Genomic DNA, 19,706 nt, shown 5'->3' with positions numbered 1-19,706 from the left:
AGCTTTTTTCAAACGATAGAAATATTTCTACAGCAACCAAAGATAAATATTTATTTCTTTATTTTCAACAAATGAATTAAGATGTAAATGGCTAGACGCTAAAGTGATATGATTGAAAATTCAAAAAATATTAGGACTAGAAAGAACATTTTTAGAGTGGTAAATAATTTTTTTTTAGGCTTGGACGGATTTAATGGACTCGCACCAAATTCCTTTTTGTCCGTTTTTACCTAACTATACATTCTGTCCTATTCGTGGCTAATTGGGGCTCACACAAAATGTCACTAACTACTTGATAGTTGAAACTAACCTACCTGACACGTAGACGCTGTATTAGTGCAAATTAAATGGACACTGAATCGAATAGGGCCCACCTTGATATAACACTCCAACAAATATCTTATTTTTATTCCAGTATTATTGCAGTAACTGTTATAACAGTTTAATATTTAGAGTTTAATTACAATATAATTTGATTAAATGGAATAGATAATTTTTCATTATTACAACTACTGACTAGTTGCTAGTTATGACTGTAACAACTACTCCCTGGCTACTTCATACTTGTAATTAAAATATTCTTTGTGAACTTTATTAAACTTCAATATAATTATTTAAATTAATCAAAATCATTTTAAAATAATTATAAAAACTACTAAGTAGTTACTGTAATACTATGACTGTCTTTAAATGTTATACATTATAACAATTACAAAATAATTTTTACACATAATAACAATTAATCGTAACTAATACAATAGCATTGAAAATTAAAATAATAATAATATTATAATAATTACTCGATAATTGTTACAACAAAATAAAGTACAAAATATTTTAAAGATGAAACATCTAATGAGACATCCTTTTACTTAAATTGAAAAAACAAAAACAAAAAAGAATGCTAAGCATAATTTAATAAAGGGGCACCAAACCAGCTCTCGATCACTAGTTCCATGGTTGGACGAGCAGATAAATCGCGAGTTAACTCGGTCACCTTCAAGAGCCTCCTGTTCTCATCACATCGTTGAGCTTCCAAATTTGTCTCATGAAGACGATCAGCCAACCTGTGTTGTGTCGAAGGGCCTTCCATAAGACAATAAAGCAAGCAAAACGAGGGCATGAGACTTTAGGCTGCGAAGAGAGGTCCACATATTGTGGTAAACACACTGCAACAGACGAATGTTTTATGTGAACACATTGTTCTATCACTGTTTTTCTCTAGCTCGTCAAGGGAACATCAAATTCAAAACCTAACAATATTCAAGACCTTTAAATAGTCGATAAGAAACAACAGCACATAACCCTCCCTACAAATCTAAGGAGTGATACATAGATACATCAATCAGTATGAGTCATCGAGAATGGAAGCCATCTAAGAATACGAGGTGACAGATCTCGTTGAAGATTTAGGAGTACGATAGAACAGCAAGGCATTCGGTATTTGGTGCACTGCAGTGTCGGGGTTTCTTCTGCTGCTCCGCAAAAATGGTGCTGATAGTTCTAATTCTACCATCTTCAAATTCACAGTAGAAGGCGGCGAAGGAAGAACTAGCACTGGGCAAATACAAGAAAAATCATCAAACTGTTGGAATCGATATAAGGATCATAAGTTTTAGAAGAAGAAATGAATAGAATGAATTTGTTCGAACCAGTCACGTTCTTAAAAGAAATCCTGATAAATTCTGGCAATTGAATGCACTTGTACACGGAAAACATATGTCGAAGAACATAGTATTTTTGCGTAAAACCAGAAATCAGATCTTGAAAACCTTGCAAATATCATTACAAGTTTTCCATCTTAGGTGATTTTTCAACGAAAATGATATCCTTCGTGCAGCTTTAAGAAAATGAATAGTATATTGTCTCCTCAAGGCTGCGATAGACTCAATTATCTTCCTAAGGAAAGTCTGGTACTTACCCATCATTTGCGACTATGGAGTAAACATTTCATCTAGCACTTTGAAAGTGCTCCAGCAGCAAGCAAAAGGTTCCTTCTTGAGAACTACCAGCAAATATCGAACAATCATTACAACGAATGAAGTAGGCCAATCATGTGCTACCGTAACCAAGCAGTTGTACCTGTAATGTATATACAGGAGTGGATTTGGTAGGCAGAGCTCTCAATAGTCGTAGGCGATTAGTGGTGCTAGTTTTACTGAACAGAAAATTTAAGACAATTTCAGCTGCACTGAAACCAGTACGATACAGATCGAGAAAGTTATCAAATGAAATGAAATTAGACAAACCTCTCTTCTATCTTCTGTCCCTTGACACTGGAAGTGACATCCCATAATTTCAATGTACAGTCAGCGGATCCAGAAGCAAGCAGCGAACCTTCACGACTATCATAAGCGTTTATTACTGTCAACAACTCCATTTAGTACAGATAAAATTAATTTAACAAACACAACGGTATCAATGAAACGCACTGCACTGAGATCATGTATATTTGCAGTGGCAGCAAGTGTATGGACTATAAATTCCAAGTGCTTAACTGCTTGAGTGAGTTGTCATAGTCAAGCTCTTGAATCTGAATAAGTACATATTTTTCAACTACCTATTTCTGTTTTTTCTTTATGGCCCAAAATTCTGTCCTAAAAAATAATTTATATAGAAGGAGCATATGACAATTACAGAAACTCCAAACTCTTTTCTTTGTTATTTTAACCATCATACTGTACCTTGTGGATAATATGTTCATCAATATACCGTAAATTCAAAACTTTCAACTATCCCTTCACTTTTTCTTTGCTCAAAACAGCTTTTAAAGCCATGCGATAATCTATAAATGCACCATATTCGATATATGATCTAGATTATCATAACAAAGATAATACTAATAACAGAATGCCACAAGTGTTTCTCCACTTGTCAATATAAGGAAATGCAAATTGGAGGAATTAAGCTGACAAATCACCTGAAAGCAAGAGACCAAACACAAGAATTGTGCCCCATAAGTGGTGAGATACAACGACTACTTGAGAGATCCCATATCATGATTGCGCCATCTTCATCACCAGAAGCCATAAACCGCCCATCTGGAGACATTGCCAATGACAATATTGTGCTCCTATGACCAATGAAAATCCGTGCACATTCCCCAGTTTGTACATCCCATAGTCTAACAGTTTTGTCACTCGAGCCCGTCGCAATGTAATTACAATTGGCATGCCATTGTACACACTAGACAACACATATCATCATCCATTAGTCCGCCTAATAAGGGAATTTCAAAAACCATAGACTACAATATGGGAGATACGGAACAAACTAAGGATGGAAAAAGTTGCATAGAAAGATCTATTAATGGTAAAATAAGTATGAAGTGGCAAGTTGAAAAAAAACTTGAACCAACTTAAAATGAGACTTTGAAGTATCAGTATTGCTAACAATAAGAGCCTCTAGTAGACAAGGCGTAAACAGACCATTGCAATCTACTAGATTCTTTCATGAGCTGAAGTTAAAATTGGTTCATCTGGAATGACGAATCCATAAAGTTGACCTGGGTTGATGCCCAGGGGCTCTTCCAAACTTGCTATGTTAGTGTTAGGCAATATTTGAAGCAGGCTTCTTTGAGTAAGCAAACAAAGGTAGAGTAAGTAGAAGTCATGACAACTTAAATTTTCAGAAATTGGCAGTTTTTACTACAGCACACTGTGCATCGGCATAAGTGAATGAACATTAAGACGAGATTAGTGGTGTCAATGAGCAATGCTCAGGCCTAGGCTAGCACCATGAGAAGCTGTGTCAAGCTAGGGGGACCAAGGGCAATTCAGGTTGTGACACCCAACAAGAACCAAGCCAGAGTGGAGTTGTGTCGTGATTGACGCAGCACAGCCCACCTGGCTCATTTTTAATATTTATTTTAAAAAAAACTAAAATATCTAAAAAAAATAGTCAATAATATTAAAAATGATATTTTTTACTGAATATTATTAGAAATTTTAATATTAAAAATCAATATTAATATTATTGTAGAAAAATATGCCAAGATAGATTCAACCTACGAGCCATGTTGAGCTTGATCCAATGTCATGTCAAGTCTGACACAACACTGCTTAGGAGTGGGCCTAACACCACCAATCATATGCATCCAAACTGTGCTGTGTTAGACTAGGCCACATGATCGACCCAATTGACACCTCTATGTGGAAAATGGATTAGTAAAATTTCAAGACAATTTCAATGATATATCAATATAGTATAAGAAAACTAAAAGGAGAAAAGTGAAAAATTAAAACAAGAATTAGGAGGAGATTTTCTAGAATAACTTTTGATCACAATATTTTTGATTGAAACACTTCAAATTCAAGTGATCTGTGCACAAACAGTTGTTGTACCAAGTTATTGGATTGCTGGATGGAAAAAAAATATAACTATTTCATATGATAATATAACAGAATCTAGGAACCAAGATGAGGGCATCCAACTTATAAGTAAAGATAATTATAACGTACTTACATCGACATCAGAAAGATGTCCAGCCATTATCCTCAGAGGTTGTATTCTGTCCATTGACCAAATTCTAGCTGTCCGATCATGTGAAGAACTAGCGAAATAATGGCCAAAAGGACTAAACTGCAGCGTATAATAGCAAAACACTATCAACTTTCTATACAAGGAAATTTAGTATACAAGAACGAAATAGAAAAATAGCATTTATCCCAGCAAGTATACACTATCCCCATGGGAGAAAAACTGAAATAGTAACCATGATGTCCATGATGCAAAAAATAGCCAGTGCAATGACTTGCCGCACTGAAAATCTAAGAGGTGAGGATGAGTTGTCATAAAAGCTAAGCCTTCCTAGTTCCAAATAAATGATTGTTATGCTGAATCATGTATTAAAGAAAATCAAAGATCATAGTGTTCAACAATACCAATAAATAAAGTTATACTACCTGAGTAAAGGTCATTGGTCAATAAATGAGCAATCATGTGATTTTCTGTTGCTCACACTAGAGGTGTCAATAGGCCGTACTTGGAATGGGAATGACACAGACCTGTTTGGCCCAGTTTTTTCAATGTTGTACCAAAAGCCTGATATGGGGTTTGTCCCACCTAGTCTGGCCCGAGCACAGCACAGTGCCTGTGTCGGCTTAAAGAATTATTAAATTAAATTTAAAATATAATAGAATTTTTTTTAAAAAAAACAATATTCTAGAATATTTTATTTTTAAAATAGGAATAATTTGATAGAACATTTAAATCTTTTAAAACTTTTTAGGTCAGACTGATAATTAATTTGACCAAAATAGCTTCTCAACTAGTTAGCTTTTATTTTGAGTGTTTTGGTCAAATTGATGAATTTTGACTGTGGGATAGGTCTGGCTGAGTTGCAAGCAGCTCAGCTCATTTTCCACCTATAGGTCACACAAATTCACCTTCAGTACTTGGTAGAGAAGTCAAAACCAGAATAAAGAGAGTTTTAATGAATATCCTATAATTATAATTAATTAAAGATAAATTTCTTGATGTGTAGAATTTCCCTACCAATCTTTAAATGGGACTTTGATTCATGAGAATTTAAATACAATGCCAAATAATAGATTACATCTGTTGCTTAAAATCCATATAGTTGCAACAGCCACTTAATCTGATTCTTTATATTCTACACTGAAATCAAATCCATGCAATATAGAAACTCTTTGTATATAACTGTCAACATGGATAAAGCTCCTGAAGGCGATTGATTTCAGGAAACATAAGTGGAAGATGCATGTACAATAACAACAATTAAGCCTTATCCCACTAAGTGGGGTAAGATATATGGATCCTCATCTATATTTAAATAAATTTTATCTAATTTGATTATTACTAACCAAGTCTTCTTTGGTCTTCCTTGTTTAATGTGCATATTTATGATATGCGATGCAAAAACTCTTGAGATATAACTCTCAAAATGGACAGAGCTCTTGAAAATGATTGAATCTATCTTTTACTTGGCAAAAAGAGTTCACAAACATAAGAGAATAACAGGACTTAATATTACCTGCACATCCCATACAGGGTAATTGTGCCCTTTGTAACAGACAAGATTTGCATTCAACTTGGGGCTCCATAATCGAACTAAAAAGAAACAAAAGCAGAACAAAATGTTTAAATGTAGACAACCTATATGGCAAAAATTGTGTGATTTCAAAACTAAGCTTACTTGTAGAATCTGATGATGAAGACAGCAGAAAATCACCAAGAGGACTGAAGGTGGCTGAATAGATAGGACCAGAGTGACCATGAAATACTGTACAAGAACTTTTGCCCTCCTCAGTTCCCACTAGATGCTCATTAAACGTGGACTGATCTTCTCCCTGAAAAAAAATATAGAACTTACCAATAAATTATAACTTCTAAACATACATATCAAATATAAAACATCCAGACAAATAATAGTCAGCCTTGTTGTAACAAGACAAGCATGCAAGGGATAAACTCTCAATTTTTAAATAACAGATACATTTTGCATAACCAAAAATATATATATTAAAGAACAAGATGCAGCTGCTTAGTAGGAATTTAAAGAGAGAAAAAAAGGCTATTGTTAATTCTAGAAGCACACCCGTGAGGGCAGATATAAGATTTCAAAGATAACAAAAAATATTGGCTATATATATTCACTAAATTAATTAATGTTATAAACAGTTATACACCCCATTTAAAGTTAGTAGAAAAAAACAAATGTGGGTGTACTTTTGACTTTCCACAACCAAAACAAAACAAACTCAACATATTCCTGCAATTGCAATCAGCACTAATGTGCTTTTCGTTTTCTCACTTTGTTCCTTCCTTGGTTGGCTACCCTAGTAGGTCCTTTGGCAAAACTGTAGCCTAGGCACAAAAAGTTGGAGGATCCGGTGAGGACGGCTGCAGCATCGTTGGAGGTCTGGTTGGACCTCAGTTGAAACTTTGGATATTGGAAGTTAAAGCAGGTAAAAGCTAGTTATGATCTACGTTAAAAGGTGATCTGAGGCTTAGTCTATGTCAACAAGATCATTGATGCACGTTAGAGAACAGAATGTGCTGATAAATCATTGCAAATAAGTAACATAAATCAACGAAGTATTTACATGGACATTTGGCTCATCATTGCGAGATTCAAATTATTATATAATATACATGTCCATGCACAAAAGTAGGAAAATAGAAAGATAATATAAATTATCTAATGAACATTTTAAGCAGTACTCACAAGTGTTGCTGATTGGCCAATCTTAGACATGTCCCAGACCTGCAGAGATCAAATCCTAGTTACTATAGTAGAGTATTTATTAATTTACAATTATATTTTGCTATAGTAAAATAAAAATAATAATGAAAACTTTCCCAGTAGTTAACCATAAAAACAACCTTTAGAGATGAATCAGAAAACCCGCCAACCACAAAAGATCCATCTTGAGATATAGCTGAACAATTTAATCTGGCAAACATCCAAACTAAATCAGTTACAATCACAGGCAACCTTTCTGAAAACATTTAATTGTAAAAGCACAATGGAAGTCCATTACCCATTGTGTGAGTTGATGAAAGTATAGAAGCATACAGATGGCAGTGCCATGCTACTCAATTGCACACGATTCCGTAGATCGTTAATAATCATTTTTTCTACTTCCATGGGCCTGGAATAATAAATAAACAAAATCTTTAAGAACAATAAACTGCAAATATTGATATTTGTTTTATAAGCTACTGTTTGTCCAAACAATTAAACAAGACTCCATAAAAGATTAATATAACTTACTAACACTAGAACTGTGAAAAATCTTGGAGAAATATCAATGTTTTTGGCTATCATATTACATTTGATACTTCAAACATAATGAATTATGTACCTAGCAGTTGATGATTTTCCACTAAGATTCTCCCTCTTTGAAGTATGAACATATTACATTATATATATCTAGACAGGTAACATACAGAAATTAAACCTCCAAACAATGGAAAGCTTGTAAGCTTTGGAAAGTAAAAGGCAACCCAGTGCACGAATCTTCTGTCAATGCAGGGTCCCGGAGAAGGGTGTATGCAGCCTTACCCTGCTTTACAAGAGGTTATTTCCGAGACTCAAAACCGTGACCTCTAGGTCACACGGCAACAACTTTACCATTATGTCATGCTCATAAGCTTTGGTGAGTAATTTAAATAAATAAACACGGTATTTAGTGTATTAAGTAATGAAAGAAAGATATACATAATAAGAACTAGGATGAATGAACATAAAAAGTGAGGAAAAATAAGAACATAAAGCAATATGTTAATACATTACGGGTAGTGTAAGCTCTGGTTTTACACGTGGAGCCACAGCAACAGTGCTTGTTTCTGAGCGAACATTTTTCCCTGTAGCAGCAACAAGCTTGTCCTTTTTTGACTTTTTTGAAGGAGCAGTTTGCTTTCCTCCGCCAGCAGACCTTTTCTGTTAAAAGAAAATATTGAAGATACATTCTCACGTTGTTGCAGAGGACTATGTGTTCATACCAAAGTTTTAAAAAAAATCATGGTAACTAAAAAAGCAATAATTTAGTAACTAATATCTATGAGAAAATTCAAGGTTGATCCAAGTTTTAGAGCTCCCATGAAGACATTTAGGAGAAAATTATGCAATGGTGCGATGCCATTAAAAGTCGGTGATTCCATATTGATAGTCAAAAGATCTCTTTTCCAAAGAAATTCATATGTAGTGTGTAGACTAATAACTTCCATATAACTACAATTTGATAGCCACGTTATCTTATAGGTCAAATGCATTAAATGATGATATAATTTTCGGTGAATCTTAAGCTCCTTTCCTTGAAATGCATGAAAAAAAAATAAAGATCATTTGAGAAGGTGGTAGTGCTGATCACTACAAACAGGTCCATGTCAACATTTTAGAATCACATTCACAAGAAAGGCATCAAGGAAAATAATGATGTGATAGTGCAAGTGTAACCATTATGACTAATTCATAATGAATTTAATACTATATAATTCAAGGATCCTTTTACCAAAGTGATGCAAATTGAGTATACATGTGCATCATAAATTCTAGTGTAGCTCCATGTAGGCACTAAATCATGGTACAAAGAAATTTAAATACTTGCCTTGTTCTCTTCTGGTTCAATCTCCTTGTTTTCATCCTCAGCCTTTTCAGAATCTGAATTTCCCTTCTCCAGGCGTTCTTCAACAGAATCTTCAAGTAACTGCAGCAACTACCTATTAGAAAGATTTGTGTAATGCAACTGAGCAACCAAAGCATCTTGGGTTTGTTATGAATGCATAAACATTGATGATGCAACATATAAAAGGATTGCATTAATCCAACAACCAAAGAGAGAAAAATATCGATGATACCATTAAAGAATATAAACTCCAGATGTTGCCATTTTGCAGTATATTGTATATGGTTATTTAAGCTAGATTGAGATATAGAGCAAACTTAGCAAAGAACCAAACAATTAGTCTGTGATAATTCATCAAAAGTATCACTAAAGATGAAAACTTATCTCGACTGAATTGATTTGGTAGGTCCATAAAAAAAATGAAATTCCTAAAAATCCACCTCACTGACACAATCTATTCTTGTGCTTCTTACCATCACCTGCATCTACACCAACTTTCACCAGACCTAGCCACATTGAATTGATCGACAATCATACCTTCCCTTTGCTAGAATAAAAAATAGGATGAAACACTAACTCTAGTCATAATGCATTTATCTCTACCCTATAAAAAGAAGATAAAAAATAAATATGACTTGTAATTTCATAAAGGGTGCTATTTCAACATCAAGCAAAAATCAGAATCGTGTTCCATTTAAATAATTGTAGGCTGATAATTCATGTTAATCACAATGGATCAAATGCAAAGAGGCAACATGGTGATCAAAGCAATCAAATATAAACTATAGAACTAACTAAATTATTTAATCTTCATCGGGTTCATGAAATATTTACAAATGGGAATCCAGAGGACCAAAGCTATGGACTGAGTACAGGCATATAATTATAAATGGGGTGGTTTCCAACTGACAGTGCATACATATATACACATATATTGTACATATCTATATATAATGATTACAAAATAGAAACAGATTAACATCTGGCCGCTGGAACTCACCCCCCAGCGTACTTCCTTCTGGTTTATGTGTTTAGCAAGATCATGACTACTTCCAACTAGAGCGACCACTTCTGCATCATCAGAAATTGAGATTGGCTGTCCTGGTGAAACTGAAAAATTACAATTCAAGACACCTAGTCAGAAATTTTACAATATAAGAATGCATCAATTTATCATCCATGAAAAAATTGCCTATATTTCCTAGCATGACTATTCAAATTAATGTTCAGTGTCTTGCTACTGAAGAGAACTAGTACCTTCAAAATTGATGCGTTCATTGACTATCCCAAGGATTGAAAAAGATTGTGTCTTTTGAAGGTACTGTAAGAGGAGATCATAGGAGTACTGCATGCCCCAAAAAACAAACAAAAAAGAGAAGAGGTGACAGCTCTGGTTATACCAGTTAACACATACTATCACAGTAAAAGGAAACATGTGCTATTCTGTTAACTAGAAAACATTCAAAACAAAGAGTGCAGTTAAAGAACATAATTAAATTAATCAGCCAATAATAGCTACCTCATAGAATAACATCTGTAATAAATATCCCAAATTTATCTTTTGAGAAGAAAAAAATATCTATCAAACTTGACTTCTCATTTAAAATTGGACAAAAGTAACCAAGAATTATGCTATAGCAGCCAAAATTAGAATTGTCATGCCATTATGGATAACACAACTCTGCAAAATGAAAAAGATGCAATATACAAAAGATCCAATAAAGCAGCATTATAGTAATAATTGCTTCATATTTTACAAGAATAAGCATTTTCAAAGAAAAATATAAACAAGCTATCACTCATTTTCAATCAACATATGCATACATCCTGTAAAGTTTACAAAACACTGGGGAAAAAAAACTTGAACATCCTCCCTAAAAATACAAAAAAAAAACTAACGGAAGTGTAGTAAAGAAATACAAAGAAAGAAAAACGAAACAAGATAACATTTAAACTAACTATCAACAAGATACAAAAATGAGCTTCTATCATTCAGTATCACATGCATAACCAACATACAACCCAGCAGCCTAGACAGAGATGAAATTTATACACTTATTTTAAGGGCACACTGAAGGAAATTAGCATTATTTGTTAATTATTATTATAACTTAGACAATATATGTGTGCACTCTCACAATGTTATCTCTTGATTCATGGCTAATATATGTGTTTATCAAGTATTTTTCTTCATTAAAATTTCAGGAGAAGATATAACTTTTAAATAAATTATATTTTTCTGTGTTTAAGTTTGCATATAGACATAAGATAGTCTTTTCTTCTTCATTGTTGATAAAAAAAAACATGTAAACACAAGCAAAGAGTCACCCAACATGTGAACTAATTAGATTAGTCCTGAAATTTAATTACAAAATCTGTGTGTGCTAATTAATTAGATGAACATAATGATTATATTTCTAAAAAGATTCAATTTTTGACATTGATTTTTAAGATTCTTATAAAAACTTCATGTTTTACCTATATATAGATACAACTAAAGTGAGTAATTTCGTATAAGCACACAGCTATATATGCAAACTGCATATGCACCATGTGGTGACCTGAGAGCATGTGATTTTACTCTCAACCTTGCAACAAACCAACAAGCTACACACAGGCTCACTTCACCATGATAGCCCGTTCCTAACTTAAGTACAGAATAAAAAAAAACAAAAGACAAAATCCCAATATAGAAAGATTTACCTCACATATTTTTATTCGGACTTTGTTCTGTCTCAGGGAACGAGCTAGCTCCATTTCCTAAAGGAAATCAGGGATGATTGGGAAAAAGTTTTCTTCTGAATATTTGGTTTCATACATAATCAAAATGTGGGAGACAAAAGAAGAAAAAAAATTCTAACCTCCAAATGTGAGGGAGAAAGGATGCCTTCCAATTTCTGCAGATCCCTTAAATGCATAAGCTCATGATCTTCACGGAAATTTTGGAAAAATTCCCGAGCTGCAAACTCCACACAATGTTAAAGTATAACAAGTCAAAAGATAATTGTAGAAAACATAGTGAAAATTGTACCAATTTGACACAAACTTGAATAAATAAGAAAACTGATGAAAATGAAAGCATAAGATTTACCATCTTGCATATGACCTTCTGCCACGAGATCCATGAAGCAGTGGATATATACTGGATAGAGTACACGAAGGAGCTCATGCTAAAGAATGCAAAAAACAAAAAAGGTTACAAACGGATAGGTAGTACTAATAGCTAGACAAGCAGCAATAAATACCATAAGTCATCTACCATTAGCCAGTGTAATTTTTAAAATTTTGACCAAAGGTAAGAATATGGCATCGAGCAAACAAATAAGCACTACGGCAGTATAAGTAGCAATATTCAACAATTCTTGCTAGTATGAGAAAAGTTTATAAACAAGCTTTGAAGTAGTGAAAATGCACTTGAAGTGTAAAACAAATCATTTTATACAGGTAATTGCAAAGTATATGATTCTCAAAGATAAGTGCAACAAATCTTGCAGTACCTTGTATAGATCCAGTGAACAATGGGCCCATGATCTTAGCTTGCTATAACCATTTTTATATCGTCCTGGACTATTTTCCAATCTGTCAGACAATAAGTGATGATAAGTACATGAAATAAATCAATCATTTTTAAACAAAGGTTCTAAAATTTGCTAAGCGCTATTCGGGAGCCAGATCAGCGCCTAGGCTGCTTAGGCGGGGACTAAGCGCCGCTAGGCGGATTCCACGGAATCACCATAAATTATAATAAATCACATTCTATAACTCCAACACAATAACATCAAATTTAAAATGAGTTCAAAATTACACAACTAATAAAATATCACAAATTTATTCTACTTCTCCATAATTTTCAACAATTTGTTCTTCATCAGATACAAACTCAATATTATCATTGTGATCCTCCTCTTCTTCGAATGCAAAATCATCCTCGTGAAGTTCTCTCATTCTAAAGCTTCTTCAGGGTTGTCTGATAACATGACATTTCCAAAAGATGAGGCTTTGGTCAACCTTCAATTCAATCGCTTCCAAGTTGCTCAGTTGAGGAAAGATCAAACAACAAATTTTTCTTCAAATTAATTTCTCCAACCTTTTAACTCTCCGATTTTTCAGAAATGTGGGTTTCTTCATTCGCTCTCATTTCTCAGTACAATGAAGATGAAGTTTGGTGTTAGCCGCTAGGGCGAGCCAACAAATAGATTTTCTTGTTGGACCAAAGTTTAGGGCTTATGAAACTTAAGCCCAACCCCCAAAAAGGGTTACATTTTAGTTTTTTTAATTGAGTTTTAAATTTAAAAACTCAAACTAAAAAAAATCATGAAAACCCTGCACTATTTCCACAATGCCTAAACGATTCGACTGATTAGTCGGCACCTGGGGCCGCCTAATCCCGCCTAGGCGCCAAGGCCGCCTAGGCGGGCCGATTAGCATGTTTTTGGTGCGGCTGGCTAGCGCCTAGGCGGCCGCCTAGTCCAATTTTTAGAACACTGTTTTAAACACAAAGAAAATTAACACAATCCAGCAACATATTCATTCTACAAGTGTAGCAACAGTGAAGGATATATATAACTTGCAGAGGTCTCTTCGTATGACAAGATAGATGAAGTAACAAAGTGGTTGAAGAATGAGATAAGAGAATATGTTGGAAGTAAAATCTGAAAGCTTTGATGTTTGTTTAAGTGGTAGAATATACACAGAATTGTCAACCACTTTTCCTGGCATATGCAAGGTTCATAACCTATGAAAATCCAAAAAAAATTATAGATGAAAGTTTGAATGCTAAGTAAAAAAAATCAGATACACAATGCAAAAACTAAATTGTTAATCAAGTGGATCAATTTGCTTCCCTTTATAAACTTGTTTGTAGTGAAATTGTCACATTAAATGTTCTATCAATGATTATGCACAATATCGAAGCTCAACTACTCCTACATAACAGAACTCTTGTTCTATGAAAGTAATCAGAATCTTGGTTTCACGAATATACATAGGATATGTATTGCAACTATAAAATCATGTCAATAATGAGTTTAACCTCCTCTTAGTTAAGATTGGTGATCATTGCAGAGAAATTTACTATTATTAAGCACCTTAACCAATTAACAGTACGCTTGTGCTCAAAATGCTAAAGTGATATCAAATAAAAAGCTGTAGTTAAGGAACATAATGTATCAACTAAACAAAGAAGCAAAGCCACTCCGAATGAAATTCTATTTCCGTATATAGAGCAACGAGGAACAACCATTCGTGTTCTCAAAATTTAGAAGGGAGGCGGAGTGCGGTCGGAGTGCGAAGAGTGGGATATCCGTACCTGGACAAGGGGAGATCGGAGTGAGAAGGGAGGCGGTTCTGCTGCTCTTCCTGAAGAGCAAGCTCGGTCTTGGTGAAACCCTTCTTCCTCAGGTACGTGAGCACCGCCTTCTGAAGCTCCTCCTCCTCCATTGCAGCACCGGAAGCCGGATCGCGTTCGAGATCGTAGAAAAGGATTTACGGTTTTGTTTCAGGGTTTAAGGTTTAGGGACAAGCTTATTCCACTCTGGGCTCCTCCGCTGGCTCCTAGGGTTTCGTTCGAAGACTGAGGCGGAGGAGATCGTTGAGTGGAGTCGAGCCCAAAACCGGTGAGCCGATGGGGTGGTCACCGCCTGCATCGTGTACTGTGTTTCTGGAGTCCAATAAAAGCCCATTATTTGATGGCCCAATTGGCTATAACGAACTTGAAGTTGCAAATCCCAATTTGAATTGATTCTGTTTTTCCTAATGCGGCTCGAATTTAGCTTTCGTATTTACGCTCGAGTTCGGTTCATACTAAAATTAAATAACTTATAATGAGCTCGAGTTCAGCTTAAATATCTTGTTTAAAAATTAAATGAGAATTTAGTTCGACTTCATTTAAGATATTTAATAATTATTATTATTATTATTATTATATATATATATATGACACTGTGCGACTTATAATGCGCAACTGTTACGTTGGCACATCGCGACGTGGACACGACTTCTCTTTTGCTTTTGAGTTTTGCAGACCAAACACATTTAATTTGTCATTCTTTTTCTTTTTTATTTCTCATGTAACACGTTTTTGACTTTTTCATTTTTTTTTGCACGTAGCACTATCTTCTTCGCTTGGTTCCTCTTCTACTTCCCATCCTCTGTGAGACTCCTTGTCTTTGCTTGGTTCCTCTTCTACTTCCCATTCTTCATTTTTGAAATTAACAACGGCTGAAAAATATGAAATTACAACTGTTGAATCTAGTGTGTGAGCTTTATCGTTTAAATGTTCAGGACAGCAAGTAATGTATAAAAATCATGTTTGTTATGATCATTCTTATTTCTATTTCCATGAGCCTTTAGTGGATGCATTCTTTTTGTCTGTTCCACATGATAATACTGTGTTAGATTACTGGCAACATTCTTTTTTTTATGTATATTTGATTTAGAATATTTTTTCTGGCTATATGATGATGATATGCAGAGTCTCATTTCATCTTAATCTGAAATTTCCTAGCAATGTATGAAAATTACGGTAGAGACCAGTTATACATTTCTCAAGTTGTAGATGCACGAAAGCCAAAATATAGGATGAAATTCTCATCAATAGATGAGGTATTTTCATTCTATAACCAATATGCACGTGAATCTGGATTTAGTACCAGGATAAATAATAGCAAGAAAAATAAAATGACAAATGAAGTTGTGTGGAAAACATTTGTTTGCTTTAAAGAAGGCATACGGATGATCAACGGAATAAACAAGCAAAAGATGATCAACGGACAAGGGAAAGAGCACGTTTCGAAGTTAGAACGAGTTGTAAGTCGAAGATTTCACTTGTCAAGAAACAAACCGGGCATTCATGGGTTGTCACTAACTTTATAGAAGGTCATAATCATCCACTCTCGACACCTTCAAAGATGCATTTGCTACGCTCACATCGCAATGTTTTAGAAGCAAAAAAAGTATTGACTCAACGATTTTCAGAGGTCAATGTGCTAACTTGTCAACAAATAAGATTACTAGAGATAGGGTATGGAGGGCCCGAGCAAGTAGGTTGCACAGAAAGAGATATTAGAAATTTTTTAAAAAAAAACTAAGGGATCAACAAAAGGGTATCGATGCCGAAAAACTAATCGAGCTATTTACATCTGAGAAAAAAAAATTCAGCTTTTTTCTTTGAATATGAGACTGATTCAGATAACAGATTCAGTAGGTGTTTTTAGGTTGATCATGTATCAAGAACGACATATAGTGTATTTGGTGATGTAGTTGTATTTGATACAACGTATAACACCAACAAATATGGGTTGATTTTTGTACCATTTGTAGGAGTTAATCATCATCACCAGATAATTATTTTTGATTGTGGCTTTATAAGTGATGAGAAAACTGAATCTTTTGTTTGGCTATTCAACAAGTTTATAGAAGTCATGCCTAAAGGTGCACCAAATGTGATCATCACTGATTAGGATCCTGCTATGATAAAAGTCATTACCCAAGTTTTCCCTCAAACAGTGCATCGATATTGTTTGTGGCATATACTGAACAAATTTTCAGAAAAATTGCATCCTTTGACTTTTCGTGACTACTATCAAAATATAAATAATGTAATTAAAAATTCTACAACACCTGATGAATTTGAGAATTCATGGGAAGAGGTTATCAAGTGTGCTAACTTGGAGAAAAATGATTAGTTGTCTTTGATGTATGAATTGCAACATAAGTGGGTGTCAGCTTATTTTACCCATGTTTTTTGTGCTGGAATGTCAAGTAGTCAGAGATCTGAAAGCTCACATATATTTTTCAAGAGATATGTCTCAAATAAAAATTTATTGATGGACTTTATCACCCGTTTCAATAGGGCACTAAGACATCAAAGACACAATGAGCTAGTTGCAGATCATATTGATTTGAATGAGCATCCTAGGGTTAAGACAAATTGGCAAATGGAAACTCAAATGGTTAAGTTATACAAAAAAAATGGATGGAGTTTCAAAGTGAAATGAGTGAGAGTCATAGTTATTATGTGCAACAAGTATCTATGGAAGTTGACTCAGTAGTTTACCATGTGATGAATTTTTAAAGTTGTTCTTACTCCAAACCAAGGTTGCTTACGCATGATAAACAGAGGGACAATATATTCTGTAGTTGTAGGAAATTTGAGTTTGATGGCATTCCATGCAGGTATATGTTAGCTTTTTTCATATCAACCAAGTATTTCATTTGTCTGATAAGTATATACTCAAACGATGGACACGAGATGCAAAGGTTGGAGCAATATATGCTTTGGAGGTACAAAATTTCATTGATGATCCAGATAGGGTTTTGATGTCAAGGCACTCAAGGTTATCCTGTAAAGCTTCAGTATTAATTGATGATGCATCTTTGACTGATGAGGGGATAAACTTCTTGGATGAACAATTGGATTGTATCTACAGTAAAATTCAAAAGATGAACATTAGTACAACATGTGATAATAGAGGTTAAAGGAAGAAATCTATGGATGAGTCCCCTAATATTATGGATCCTTCTTTAGTAAGAATAAAGGGATGTGGGAAAAGATTGAAATCATCAAAGGATAAGTCAACCTCAAAGTCTCGGTTATGTCATGGATGTGGACATTGAGGTGTGTCATATGATAAGCATAATTGTCCAAATTTGCAACAAGGGTATGTGTCAATTAATTCTCTATTTGCATGATAATTTTATTTGAAAATTAATTACCTTTATTAAATTGTATAAATATGACAATGTGTTGATTGACAAATCAACTTTGGATAATCATCATAACAACGATGACGACACATACGAAGAAGAATTGACATCAATAGTAGGCAAGAACTATCAAAGTTTAATTTAAAATTACTAGTAGATTGATTGAGATATTAAAAATAATAATTGTCTTTATTATTGTAGGTTCTAACAATATACGCTAGCAAATAATTTAATGGCATAATATTAAACAAATTCTAAATCTTGGTCAATACAAGAAAATTCGTATTGAAGGTTTCTTTTTTACTTTTGTTAATTATGTCTATTTAGCTCCATAGAAGATGCATGTACAATTTATTTTTAATTTGTTAGCTATTACACTTATGTTAGCTTTAGTTGTGCTTATAGATGCTCATGGAGTAGTTGCATAGATAAACACATAAATTTGAAGTTGCGGCATCTAAAGGTGGAGAAGACGATGAAGTCCCAGACCTAGTGCTTGGAGAGACATTTGAACCAACTTCATACTTTTCACATTTCAACAGATTGTTATGAACTCTTTAATTATTTCTGTATCTGTTTAAACAAGCTTCATATGTTTCACATTTGTATAGGCTATTGTGAACTCTTTAATCATTTTCGTATCTGTTTAAACAAGCTTCAAACGCCTGTACATTTGAGTAGACTTTTGTGAACTCTCATTTTTGTATCTATTGTGAACTCTCATTTCTGTATCTGTTAGCTTTTCTCCAATTTTTTTCTCCTCATTATAGAGTTGTTGGAAAGAAGTTGTACGTGCTATTGTCACCTAAACATTCTTCTCAAAGTAATAATCTAGAAAAAAAAGATTGCTTCTCTATGTAGCTTTGTTTTTATCAATCATTCATATAATACTGTAAATTACCTCCTTCAGAAACCTAAAAGAACTAACCCATAACTGACTTAATTCACTGGCTTAAGCATGATTCACTCCTTTCTGAAACTTGATTCATGATCATTGCTTGAGGTTTTGAGCTTTGAGAATGCTTTAGTCAGGTTAAGTGCCCAATGTGATGATTTTGAGGATGATATCAGAAAGAAAACTTATTAAGTGCAATTAGAGTATGCATGTATGCTCATGAAAGCTTTCAATGAGTTGAATATAACAATTGGCGAGAACCTACATAATGCAATAGTCAGTCTGACAAGTATTCTTCAGGTCTTTAGGGCAAGCCTCGCCATGTACAAGTGCTTTGGCAGCAGGACAAGTAGTAGCATTCAAGATGTTTGAGACAATCAAATGGAAGCCTGTGATAGATGCATATGATACCACTAGAACCACATTAGATGACATTCAAGGAAATATTGAATTAAAGGATGTCTACTTTAGCTATCCAGCTAGACTTGATGATCCATTACTAAATGGATTGTCTTTATTAATTCAAAGCGGAACTTCTGTTGTCTTAGTTGGAGAAAGTGGAAGCGGAAAGTCAACCATAATTAGTCTAATAGAAAGATTTTATGATCCACAAGCTGGTGAAATTCTTATAGATGGAATCAATCTCAAGGATTTTCAGTTGAGATGGATAAGAGGGAAAATTGGCCTTGAGTGCCAGGAACCAGTTCTCTTTGCATCTAGCATTCGGGAAAATATTGCTTATGGCAAGGATGGTGCGGCTGTTGATGAAATTAAAGCTGTTGTTGAGCTAGCCAATGCTTCCAAATTTATCGAACAACTACTTGAGGTGTGTATTTTTTTTTTATAATCGTTTGCTTTTTTTCTATTTATTTGCATTGTGTGCCTTCTTTATACTATAAGCTTCATACTATATTCAGGGTCTTGACACCTTGGTTGGAGATCATGGAATTCAACTCTCTGGCGAACAGAAACAAAGAGTTGCAATAGCTAGAGCTATTCTTAAGGACCCAAAA

The 19,706-nt window shown here is 34.1% G+C and overlaps 1 protein-coding gene across 2 annotated transcripts; it reads right to left on the bottom strand.

Annotated features, from left to right (window-relative positions):
- Nucleotides 1-1,155: 1,155 nt before the first annotated feature.
- On the bottom strand, nt 1,156-14,706 carry LOC122052680 (transcription initiation factor TFIID subunit 5). 2 transcript variants are annotated; one of them, XM_042614344.1, is made up of 20 exons: nt 14,401-14,704; nt 12,590-12,671; nt 12,184-12,262; nt 11,954-12,051; nt 11,796-11,852; nt 10,350-10,437; nt 10,093-10,202; nt 9,075-9,173; nt 8,256-8,407; nt 7,506-7,616; nt 7,348-7,417; nt 7,190-7,228; nt 6,158-6,311; nt 5,996-6,072; nt 4,465-4,581; nt 2,921-3,186; nt 2,250-2,345; nt 2,083-2,158; nt 1,922-2,005; nt 1,156-1,557 (listed from the first exon to the last, which is right to left on the bottom strand). In XM_042614344.1, the coding sequence occupies exons 1-19, from the start codon at nt 14,529-14,531 to the stop codon at nt 1,955-1,957; spliced, it is 1,953 nt and encodes a 650-aa protein (XP_042470278.1). In that variant the 5' UTR covers nt 14,532-14,704; the 3' UTR covers nt 1,156-1,557; nt 1,922-1,954. The 2 variants fall into 2 exon arrangements, 1 of the variants encoding a protein (XP_042470278.1); XR_006132078.1 differs by lacking the exons at nt 1,156-1,557; nt 1,922-2,005 and having other exon boundaries at nt 2,112-2,158; nt 2,250-2,364; nt 14,401-14,706.
- Between the last annotated feature and the right edge of the window lie 5,000 nt (nt 14,707-19,706).

Source organism: Zingiber officinale, chromosome 3A (assembly GCF_018446385.1).
Source record: "Zingiber officinale cultivar Zhangliang chromosome 3A, Zo_v1.1, whole genome shotgun sequence".
NCBI lineage: Eukaryota > Viridiplantae > Streptophyta > Magnoliopsida > Zingiberales > Zingiberaceae > Zingiber > Zingiber officinale.
The sequence above is the reverse complement of the archived record's forward strand: the minus strand, read 5'-3'. Positions and strand labels throughout refer to the sequence as shown.

What these genes read in the sequence shown, in the direction of transcription:
- LOC122052680 (XM_042614344.1), bottom strand. Translation starts at nt 14,531, where the DNA reads ATGGAGGAGGAGGAGCTTCAGAAGGCGGTGCTCACGTACCTGAGGAAG. An exon ending in AGAAGGTCATATGCAAGATG is followed by an intron (nt 12,052 to 12,183) that starts GTAAATCTTATG and finishes TGGAGTTTGCAG; the next exon opens with CTCGGGAATTTTTCCAAAAT. An exon ending in TGAACGCATCAATTTTGAAG is followed by an intron (nt 10,203 to 10,349) that starts GTACTAGTTCTC and finishes GTAATTTTTCAG; the next exon opens with TTTCACCAGGACAGCCAATC.